General features: G+C 39.9%; 1 protein-coding gene across 1 annotated transcript in view; it reads right to left on the reverse strand.

Moving 5' to 3' along the window:
* LGR5 (leucine rich repeat containing G protein-coupled receptor 5) overlaps positions 1–12,079 on the reverse strand; it is a 92,704-nt gene that overhangs the window by 33,551 nt on the left and 47,074 nt on the right. The window contains exons 3-4 of the mRNA XM_074164418.1: positions 6,143–6,214; positions 4,477–4,548 (exon numbers count right to left, since the gene is read on the reverse strand). Of these exons, the coding sequence (XP_074020519.1) occupies positions 4,477–4,548; positions 6,143–6,214 (144 nt within the window). The remainder of the gene's footprint in view (positions 1–4,476; positions 4,549–6,142; positions 6,215–12,079) is intronic.

Here is a 12,079-nt window from a genome sequence, read left to right on the forward strand (position 1 = left end):
GCTGAAGCAGGATTGCTTAGAGAATGCTACTCAGGACTGCATCCAGGCGGGTCTTGAAAATCTCCAAAGAAGGGGACTCCACAACCTCCCTGGGCAGCCTGTTCCAGGGCTCTGTCACCCTCACCGTGAAGAAATTCTTCCTCATATTCGAGTGGAACCTCCTATGTTCCAACTTGTGCCCGTTGCCCCTTGTCCTGTCACTGGGAACCACTGAAAAGAGTCTGGCTCCCTCCTCCTTCAACCCACCCTTGAGATACTTATAGGCGTTAATAAGGTCTCCCCTCAGCCTTCTCTTCTCCAGACTAAAGAGTCCCAGCTCTCTTAGCCTTTCCTCATAAGGGAGATGCTCCAATCCCTTAATCGTCTTTGTTGCCCTTCGCTGGACTCTTTCCAGTAGTTCCCTATCCCTCTTGAATTGGGGAGCCCAGAACTGGATGCAGTATTCCAGTTTTGGCCTCACCAGTGCAGAGTAGAGGGGGAGAATGACTTCCCTCGACCTACTAGCCACACTCTTCCCTATGCAGCCCAGGATTCCGTTGGCCTTCCTGGCCACAAGAGCACATTGCTTGCTCATTGTCATTTTGCTGTCTACCAGGACTCCCAGATCTTTCTCTTCGGAGCTTGGCTCCAGCAGGTCCACGCCTAACCTGTATTGGTGCCTGACATTCTTCTTGCCCAGGTGTAGCACCTTACACTTTTCCCTGTTGAACCTCATGAGGTTCTTCCTTGCCCAGCTCTCCAGCCTGTCCAGGTCTCTCTGGATGGCAGCACAGCCCTCCGGGGTGTCAGCCACCCCACCCAACTTGGTATCATCAGCAAACTTGCTGAGGATACACTCTGTCCCCTCGTCCAGGTCACTGATGAATATGTTAAACAGGACTGGACCAAGTATTGACCCCTGGGGGACACCACTGGTTACAGGCCTCCAGCTTGAGCCTGTTCCATTAACCATTACCCTTTGGGTCCTGTCACATAGCCAGTTCTCAATCCACCTCACTGTCCCCTCATCCAGCCCACACTTCCTTAGTTTTCCAATGAGGATGTTATGGGAGACAGTGTCAAAAGCCTTGCTGAAGTCAAGGTAGATGATATCTGCTGCCCTCCCCTCATCCAGCCAACCAGTTATGGCATCATAGAAAGCTATCAGATTGGTATGCTTATATAAAAATGATTTTAACATAATACTCTTCACATTGATTAAGGTAACAAAGCAGTTATTATGGCTTGCCCCTCTACAGGACCACCCTTCTTGAGTAAAACCACAAAAGGCAGAGATATGAGCCCTGTCACCACTTTTCAGTTTTTTGCTTCTATACTAACCTAAAGCAAAGGGTTAATGAGGCTTCCAGAAACCATGCCACCTGCATAGTTAAACACAATAAATACAAGAAGTTGCTATCTTATAGGAACTGCCTTTGTGAAAGCTCTTAACCTCTTAATTACACTCTTGAAAAGACTCCTGCAATTTCAAAGGGTTCAAGAAATAATTCCTATTGTAAATCAGAAACCAATGCAAGAACCACCTTGTGAACAGAAAATTCCTAGACTGTATGAAACAAGAAATTGAATCTGTGCACACCCTTATCTGACAGGCACAACCTAGTTTAAGCAAACAAAAGAATAATAGTTTTCTTTTCCTCAAAGAGGTCTCTTTTGCTGGTGATCGTCTTTCAGGTGATAGTAGCTTTTCTGTACAAACCTGTATCATTCCATCTTGGGTCTGCTACACAGCTGTCTAAAGGTTTCTACTGACCACTCCTCCTTCTGTTTTAATTCTGTCACAAAATACTGATCCTTTACATAGACTGCACAAACTATGTTTGGTTTACTTCTTCAACTTCTTCGCCCAAGGAAAAAAATATTTGCAACAAAGCCTGAGTGAGACTGTCATTTTGTTTAGAAACTGTGCTGAAAATTCAACAGTCTCTTTGAGAGCAACAAAGGAACTCTTGTTTGCTTGGCTTATCGTGTTTTGGTCCAGAATGTGTATAGAGTGATGTGATCTCAGCAAGATATTTTTTTGTTGGTATAGCAGAAAGAAAATCTAATATAGTCACTAGACCAGCATTTTCTCATGACTTTTTCAAAGATCAAAGGAAAGTACCATAACCTCAAAAGTATATGCCTGAGATATTTCAGTCTGTGTCTGGTCAATAAAGAAAAAAGGCACTGACCAAATAACAATTATAAGATAATTAATTCTTAGGGCTGTTTCACCTTTAGAAACATTAACAGATGCATTGTATATTAAGGAGGTAAATGTTTAAGAAAGACTTAAGAACCTGGGAGCTAACATAGTATAATGTGTGTCTGTAGTGGTAAGCTATACATAGATGACATAGTTCTGCTGGAAATCAATTAATTTCATTAATTCTGTTCTTCAGATTTTGGCTGAATTGAATGCATGCAAAAGATGTTAACATTCTGGTGGAACTTCTTTACACACAAAAAAGGAAGAGAGCACGTTCAACACAGTACACTTCTCAACCAATCCATCTTAATTCTAACCAGACTGGACAGCTTGGTATAGATGCTTGCTGTATCCTCATCTTTGTTAGACTTCTACCAGTGACGCTGGTGATCACCGCACACGGTACTAACACTTTTTATGATGATTATTTGAACTTCCAGATTGACTTCCACATTTGGCTCTCAGAACTTTTTAGGAAAATAATTTTATTTCAAAGCAATTTTGTGAAAATATAAGGTGGTCAACCAAAGCAGAGAGAAGAGTCAGATGACATTTTACTCTGTCCAAAGAACCTGCCTGCTTATCTTCAATCATCTAGATATTTTATGCTGCACATTCAAAATCAGTAGGTACTTTAGAAATCTAGTGTAGTCATTTTTTTTGTATCAGGTGACAATGGAATTATGTGGATATTTTAAAAACAAACTCTATTTTCTGTGTCCTGTATTGAGACAGCAGGAGTGGCCTTGTGGTTGCAAAATGTGAACTGCAAGTGCAGCAGAAGGAATTCATGATACTCAATCGACTGAACAAGAACATGGCAGATGAATTTCAGTATAAATAGGTGTCAAGCGAGGCACTTAGGGAAAAGACAATTCAAACTTTACATGACAAACTCTTGAGGAGCTACTAACATGCTAGAAAGAGGTCCCACAGTTGTAGTAAATATGAAAATAACAGCTCAGTGTTCAGTAAAGGCTAAAAAAATTAAGCAAAACGAAGTTTGGGGAGTTAGTAGGAAAGTGAACAAAAAAGCATCCATAATTCTCCTCTGTAAATCTGTGGTGTGCAAACACTTTAAACATGCTATGCAGGTCTGATCCTTCCTTGACTCGTCTCAAATCAAATATATGAAACTGAAAAAAATGTTCAGTACGAGTGACAAGGATGACCAGAGGAAGGGAATAGCTCCCACACGAGAAACAATCCTAACAGCCTATGTCTGAAAAACACGACTAACGGACATACGAGGTCTATGAGATCTAGTGTATTGAAACTGCTGTTTCCACTTTCTCCTGATACTGCACATAGGGAACATCAAATGTGGTGGGAAGTTCCAAGTGAATTAGGAGGTACTTCACCATGCTCACACAGGGCTAACTGATCAGCAGATATTCTGCCACAAAAAAATCACGAGTGTTACATTGGATCAAAATGCAATCGTACAAACTCTTAGAAGAAAATTCTTTAAGAGCTATTAAATTCAAAGAGCCACAATAGGCTCAGTGAGCCCCTGAGTGCAAACCGCCAGGACAGTTTACCAAAGGAATATTATTAAATTCTTTGCCAGACCTCCTTCTAGTTTTCTTTTGGCATCTGCTGTTGAAAACTGGACACTGGGCTAGGTCAGTTTTTAGCATGACCATCCTTCTGTTATGGGACAAAAGCACATCAAAATAATTTCATTCATACCATGAAGCAGCCAATCCTCACTCCTGGTCTAGAAGTTCTGGCAGGAGTTCTGTTAAAACTGAAACTCATGGACTGAGTCAGCACGGCACAGTCAAGAACTATAAATACAGAGACCTGCCTGAAGCACAGAATATAATTAAGCATCCTCTAGTACACTTTGTTGCATGAGTTAATAGTGTTTTCTATGCTGCTTAAAAAGAAAAATTACACCAATGAAAAAAACCAAGGGAGTCATTTAGGATTCTTTCTTTTCCCCTGTAAAGAATCTTAAGAAACCATGGGAAAGACCAGTGCTCAAGCGACCACGTTATTCTTGACAGACAGAAAGCATTGCAGAGCAAGGAGTGTCTTCTCAGATGGTGAACCAGTTTATAACACTGCAAAGAAGCTTCTGGTGTCATGAAATTACTGGAATGAAATCAGTCACTTCTGATGTTTAATTGAGAGTACAATTATCTTGAGAAGCAGCTCAAAGAGAGTTAAAAGAAAAAGTTGATTCAGCACATTATTAAGTGATATTAACAGGTAATTAATAGGTAATCATACATTATTGTTCATGCAAGGTTACAAGTTGATTTATCAAGTATACTCACAGAGACTGCAGACTGCGCAAGTTCTGGAGTGCTTCAGTAGGAACTTGGCGTAGTTGGTTATTCTGCAGCATCCTACATTTTGAGTAGCACAAAAACCAGAATCAACACAGTAAAGATAATTTCTTTCTATTTTAAATTTTCTTCCAAGCTTACCTCCTTTGTACTGGTTCTACTTCAAGATTACAAACAAAGCAAAGCTACACAAACACTCCATTCCCTGCCCCTGTCAAATGCCAGTTCTCTTCAAAGCAAATACCTGATGCGTATTAGCTTTGTTAACAGCTACACATCATCTTTAAGCGGGATTTTCAAAGCAGCTGAGGAAGTTAAAAGAATAAATACCATTTACTTTCAAAAGGGCTTGAGCTCCTAATTGTGTCCCAGTGATTCTGAAATGGTCATCCTCATGTACTGATTTTTTTTTCCTTCTGAAGTGCTTCAGTTTCTTATTCTCATAAAGCTGTGAAGGATTGACTCTTGAAATCCTTACTCAAGAAAATGTTACTACGGAAAACAGAACTTTTAACTGTATGAGGAGTTTATGACTTGGTTTGAATAAAATTGTATCTCTGTAAACTGCTGAATTTTTCTCAATGCAATAAATTTTTTCAAATGGAAGGTTGCTAGCAATAACCTGACAAATCTCTTTTCTGAAATATCACATCATTTAGCTTGCTAAGATTGAAATATCATTTTTCATTCCAAGAGAATCTTTTCTTCCCTTTGAATATGGCCTAATATCCTTGTTTGGACCAACTCCTATGTATATAAAAGGATTCTACATGGGTAAAACTGAAGTAGTACATGCTGCCTTCAAAATGAGGCATACTCGATGGGACATTGTAAATGAAATAATTTTTGGCAGGCTTAAATCTCCTTAGGCCAACAAGAGCTACAGCTGGCCAACTACAGTAGATGGAGTGGGAAACTCTTCATACTTCTTTCCCACTTAGGTATTTTTTCAGTAGAGCTTTGTATGCTCTTACAGTAGCATCTGGCTTGGTTTGATGCTGCCTAGGAGGTTGGTGTTCTTGCTAATAATACAGTTTCTGTGAACTTTACATGGGCAAAGATCCCCTCTAGTATAAATATTATGAGATGTAGTCTGATAGTAATTTTAGTAACTATATGTACTGTCTTATTACTCCAAATAAAACAGGGCTTGTCATATTTTTTATAATTTATCTTATAGTAATTACATTGCAAAGAACAAGATATTAAATACAAACTGCATTTTAAATTACGTGCTGTTCTACAATAATGGTTTTCCGCCCCAGGTCTCAAGAAAAGGAAAAGGCAATTTACCCCCAGTTTTGTGTGATCATGAAAAGTCCACTAAGAGTTTTAGATCTGAAATCAGAATTTTTGACACAATTAAAGAAACTATTAACTGAACCAATTTTTACCTTTGATATTGTACAGAGACATCTACTTGATGAGCAAGTTGTTTTTAGAATGCCATTAATGTTTTCTAACTTTTGTGTTTAGGATATTTTCTATATGAAAAAACAAAGATTTAATGATGTTCATATGTATCTTCAGCTGAGTTGTTCAAAATGAACTGATCAAAATATGTAATTTACTTGATCAAAACTTCACTGGTTAATTAGTTCCCTGGAGCATTTAGGAAATCAGAAATATATCAAACAACACACAGTTTACTTACAGCACTTTAAGATTGAAAAGGCCAGCAAATGCTCCCTTAGGAATGTATGTCAAGCCATTTCCTGCAAGACGTCTGCAAAGTTTGAAAAAGAGAAAGAAAGAGAGTGAATACTTTTTCTCTTCATGTGGAATTAATTTGGTTGTTAAAAAGTGCAATACAGCTATGTGTGCGCGGCTGATGCCAGAGGCAGTAGTTTAAGAGCCTTGTTTTGTCATTAATACACTTTTAAAAGAAAAAAAAAAAGAGACGCCTTTAACTGTACAGTTGATTTACTGACAGCTGGATTGCAGAGAATGCAGTTTCATTGCAAACCGAGCTTATGGTTTAGAATGCACATCTAATTCTTCATATTGCTCTTTTTAAGGATTAGAGCAATCTCAGCAACTAAAATACAGATATGCTGACAACAATTAAATCATTGGATTTACAGCCATGCACCTTTGGAATTGTGCATGTATGATGTCTATGTATATTTAACTCATTTGCACTAATATCAAAATATATCCACATAGTAATGACCACAGTTCATTTAAAAATAACTATACAGAAAACTACTGTACTGGTGGAATCATAGTTTTCCTTGTGAGCAGATGAGTAATAGGTTAGCATAAAGTTTATTTGCTAAAATTTTTAAGGCTTTTTTCCCTACTTCTATTGCATCTCCCTTGTCAGAATGCTTGACAGTATTTTACAGACCTAGGTAAGTACAGAAAATACCTCTGCAAAGCATGTTACTCTCCCAAAAAAAGAATGCATTCTGTAAGGTTTGTGCCTAGGAAAGAGATCATGTATTTGATGTGAAATAATGGTGTTTCTATGTTCCCCATCAGTGCAACTCCAAAATATCTTGCATATAGCCTCCTGGTATCCCTGTTCAGCATGAATGTGCTACGATACATGTATCCTAGCTGGAAAACTGACTGGTAGGGGTCAGACTCCCAGTCAAGTTACTCTGTGTCAGGAGAGCCATAGTGTCTGCTCTTTGCTGGCAACAAATGCAGATTGATATGATGCAACCCTCTTCTATTTGCAGACCAAGTTAAACCAAGTGGAACTGATATTTCCCATCAGCGAAGATATTGCACACCAAAATTGCAGACAGTTACCACAGACCAGCTGATTTGATGACAGAGTTGACATCTGATTTGGCCTCTGGCCCCTTAGGAATTAACACAGGACTAGACCCAGAAAATGCCTTAGGTACCAACCTGCCAGAGAGGAACCTACAACACTGAAACAGGCACCAGAGTTGCCAATACTGTTCATGGAAAAGGCCAGGTGCTTATGACTGCGGTCCCAAAGATCCAGCACTGACTGGCCCTTAAATATTGTCTTCCTTTGGAATTTAGTTGCCCCACACTACCTACAGGGTCCTGAGCACACCTTCTCTTTAGAATCTCCTTCATATAAAATGAAATAATGGTGTTTCTATGTTCCCCATCAGTGCAACTCCAAAATATCTTGCATATAGCCTCCTGGTATCCCTGTTAATCCCTGTTATCCCTAAATAAAAATAAAAATTGGGCCATAAAGAAAGAAAACATTATTCTAGATCCCAGATCCAAAGACTTTTCAGGCATCTTCAATGTTTGGAAAAGGCTCTTCCCTGGGCACACACCCCTGCTGAGCAATGTGACCTGTAACTCTAGCAAGTGGCTCTTCCTCTCTCTGTTAAATGAATTTAATTGTGCTCTGCAGAGCCACTCGGCTTCAGACAGAGCTGCTGAGCTTGTCTCGCATTGGGAGTATACCGGAGTCTGATGTTCAGACATCTGAGAATTGGGCACATGCACCTAAATTCCTGCAGGCAGATGTGTGAACCAAACCTGTCTTGCTCTTGCTCCAAGGTGAGGCACTCAAAGGCTGAGCTTATTTATTTTTTTCCAGATGGGTAAGGGGCTTCTCCGGCTCCAGCTTCTTTATGAACAAAAATGGCAATGACTTTCGGGCTGTTGCTGGATCAAGTAGGTGTGTGCTAGGTTGGGCACACCGGACTTGGGTCCCTGAAAGTAAATGCCATTTGTGGATCACTGACTAGTAGGTGCTCAGGACCTAACTAATTTCACTGATTTCACTGAATTTCACTGAATTTTTTAGAGTTGGAAGGAACCATAAAGATCATCTAGTCCAACTCCCCTGCTGAAGCAGGATTGCCCAGAGCCACGTCAGAGCATGTTACTCAGGATTGCATCCAGGCGGGTCTTGAAAATCGCCAAAGAAGGGGACTCCACAACCTCCCTGGGCAGCCTGTTCCAGGGCTCTGTCACCCTCACCGTAAAGAAGCTTCTTCTCATATTTGAGTGGAACCTCCTATGTTCCAGCTTGTGCCTGTTGCCCCTCGTCCTCTCACTGGGAACCACTGAAAAGAGTCTGGCTCCCTCCTCCTTCAACCCACCCTTCAGATACTTATAAGCATTGATAAGGTCTCCCCTCAGCCTTCTCTTCTCCAGGCTAAAGAGTCCCAGCTCTCTCAGCCTTTCTGCTCATCTCAGTTTATGATATTATTTTCTGGAAGGCCTAAAGACTGCTTCTCCTCCACAGCACCCTTTTGCTCTGTTCTTTTAATAACACAACTGGACACGAGTCGGACAGGAGCCTGGCATGAACCAGAATGTGAGGAGTCTGCAAAACTTTACTGGGAAAAAAGTAGGTACAGGTACTGAGGTTTTCACTTACAGCTCTAAGTTACTGCTTTGAGTATCGTATGTTAAGCTTGATAAAGAGCAGAGGACTAAACCCAAATGTCTAAAGACTCAAGCTGGTGCTCTGTCAGGCCACCATCCCTTCCTAAAAGTGGCTGTCTTGCAGCAATTTTTATAATTGTTGCAGTACAAACTGCCAAACCCACTACATGTTCACACCGCCTGTTTGAACTGGAATCCTCTTCATAAAATGGGCTGAGAAAATCAGGCCTGTTTAAGAGCTCCTGGAGAAGGACTCTGGCAATTGCCATGCATGCTCCTCCCTGTTCCAAATACAGGACTGCGGCAATTTAATTGGGACACTATGCAGCTTTAAAGTTTTGTTTCAGTGTGTAATACTCGCTTTTCTCAGCTTCAGAGCATCATTATGGCTTTCTGTGGTAACCTTAATGTTTGGCATTTTCTGAAAGTGGGGTGTCATAATTTTAAAGACATTTTTATGGTACCTGTAATGTATTATCTAATATATTTAGACAGAAATACCCAAATACAGAGACACACCTATACATGCTACACATCTCACCGACACTCAGGATGGGTTTAGTGTGACTGTACTGCACTGGGCTGTATTAGAGCTAGTCTCTGATGGCTAAAACTTCTCCATGTAACTTTTTCCCGTTCCCTTTTCTGGCTAGGTTTTCTGTCAAACTGTCTTCAGGAGAAGATGTTTTCACAGTAAACTGTTGTCATTCTGACTGTAAGGTCCATTTGGATCATCTGGCCACACACAATATACCACCTCTGCATGGCCCCAGCTCCAACACCTTTTAGAGGAATATCCAAAGCTGACAGACAGTTGTAAGCAAAGGATGCTGAGCCATGTTCCTGAGCTGTTCTGAGTGATAATTACCCGCACTGTTAAGCTGAGATGTAATTTTTTCCTCTTTTCTTTTGTTTTTGCTTCAGGTTCCAACCCTTGCTTCATATTCTGCTTCTTTTCCTTTTAGATCACAACTTCTCAATTATTAAATATCTTGTACAAAAACTCTAGACAGATGAAACGATGTGTTAATCTTTTTGGTAGACACAGCTTCTGCATTTACTCCTGTGCCTTTTTCACAAGTCACGTCATTCATGAAGTTCTGCTTTGAATATTTTTCAGTTTGGAAAGAGTTATCAATAATTTTGCAGACAGTGATTAATACTATATCATATGATACCCCTCTGCTTACGCAGCAGAAGACAACGCTCATCATGTATAGCCCTACATATTTCAGTAGAGGGCTACATAAACGTATCACAAATGCCAAAATACATGCATGTCCATATAGTTCTCTCACCAAGCAAACTGACAATGCCAGAAAAGATAGACTTCTGGTCACAATTATTTTCTATGTAACGATGTTGCCTGACCGCCATCACCATATTAAATTCTTTCTCATGATGCCCTTTTCACGATTTTCTGGGGAACCAACTTCAGGCAAACCACCTATCTAATCCCAAGACGCTCCATGAGACCACTTCTGAACACTGGCACAACAGTAGCATCTTCCCAGCCCTTTGGAATTCCCCAGGATTCTGGTATTTGGTAAAAATCAGCAAAAATGATTCATTTGGAACATTGTCTAATTATTTCAATATTCTTGGATGAAAGTTAGCCCACCAGTTCTTTAAGGCATGCTACAAAGCTCATTAAGTTTGGCTTATTTGTTCCTGATCATTTTAATGCCTTCCTTGTGGGTTTTTCCTGCTATTACTGTGTTTCTATTCTCAGTCTTGGCATAGGTGAAAATTAATCCCCTTGTTGACACTACAGTACCTATCAAGTATCTATCAGGGTTTATGCTTCTCCACTTCAGGGATTTTGTTTTCCATTACCCTAAATTATTTGAGGGAAGCTGTCCAGTATTTTACTGAACTTTGGATGGACTTAGGGTAGTGTTTTTAGTCTGGATGGATGGGTAAATATCGCTTTCCCTGAACAGATGAGGACGGACATACTATCTGTCTCTATAGTTCAGCATTTAGTTAATGATTTCTGAGAGCAGGAATGAACTAGCTTTTTGATAGCGCTTGCATAACCAAATGACTGGCTTCTATTGCTTGAACAACTTCGAATTCCAGTTTTTAAAAGTTGTTTCTTTTATTTTCAGCATTTCTGGCATTATTTTAGAAATCTCTCATTAAGTACATTCAGGCTCAAATGTATCATATCTTTTTAATGAAAAAGTAATCAAAAGTACACAGCATTAGTGATTTTGGAGTTTTTGATTTTTGGAGCTATATTCTTTTAGAACTAGATTTTATTTATGCTGCTTCATATGATCTTGCAAATTAATGGAGGCTGGAAAAGTTTACGGGAAAGTGTTACCACATGCCTTCTTCAGCACCTGCTACTTGCCACTGTTGGATTCAAGATACCAGGCTTTGGCATAGGCTAAGTTTTTATACTACTTCATGTTTCATTCTAAAAGATGTAAAATAAATGAGCTGAGAGAAAAGCATCTTGCCTCCATCCTTTCAAATGTTTGTTAGCAATTTATAAAATATTTTTCAACGCAGTTCAGCCTAGCTGGCAAACTTTGCTCGCTGTTGGAATACCTGCAGTGCTGCAGGTCACGTTCATGGCCTGTGGTCGGATTTAAGAAAAGGTGTGTCTGGGCTCTCCTTTGAGTGTTCCCCATCTGTTTACCCCTTTGGTGTCTTCTGAGCTCTCCGGCAGTGTCATAGGTCTGAGAAATGGTGGTCACCAAGTCAGAAGAACATTCCCAAAGACAACACAACTAACGAGACAACCACAGAAAGCTCTCAAAATGATCAGAAACTTTTTGTTTGTTTGTTTGTTTGTTTTCTTTCCATTGTTGCTTGTGTCTGAAAAGAAAAACTTAGTTCTTCAGAAAGAAGCAAATGAACATGAAGTTGTGACTGAGCACAGTCAACCATTTTCTTTGCCAACTCAAAACTGCTTTGTGAATGAATGTTTTCTGCATCAGGACAAGCTTTGCCAGGTACCAAATGGCTCTTCATTACCTGCTGGGATTGAAGGTGAACTTGAAACACCAAAAAGACTCCTCTCTACAGCTAAAAAACTGTGGTATTGAATAAAGAAAGCACCTCTCCTCTAACTGTGGAAAGAAGCTATGGCAAATCTAACCCCCAGCTACCCCTCAATGTCTTCAGCAGACAGTGACGGTATGATATGGGTAGTGGCTGCTTTTTTTCTTTACTTGAGTAAGATCTAGTCCAGCAAATGCTGAACAAGCATCTGTAAAGTGTATTTCAAAATCTAGTGTCA

This window comes from Numenius arquata, chromosome 2 (assembly GCF_964106895.1).
Source record: "Numenius arquata chromosome 2, bNumArq3.hap1.1, whole genome shotgun sequence".
NCBI lineage: Eukaryota > Metazoa > Chordata > Aves > Charadriiformes > Scolopacidae > Numenius > Numenius arquata.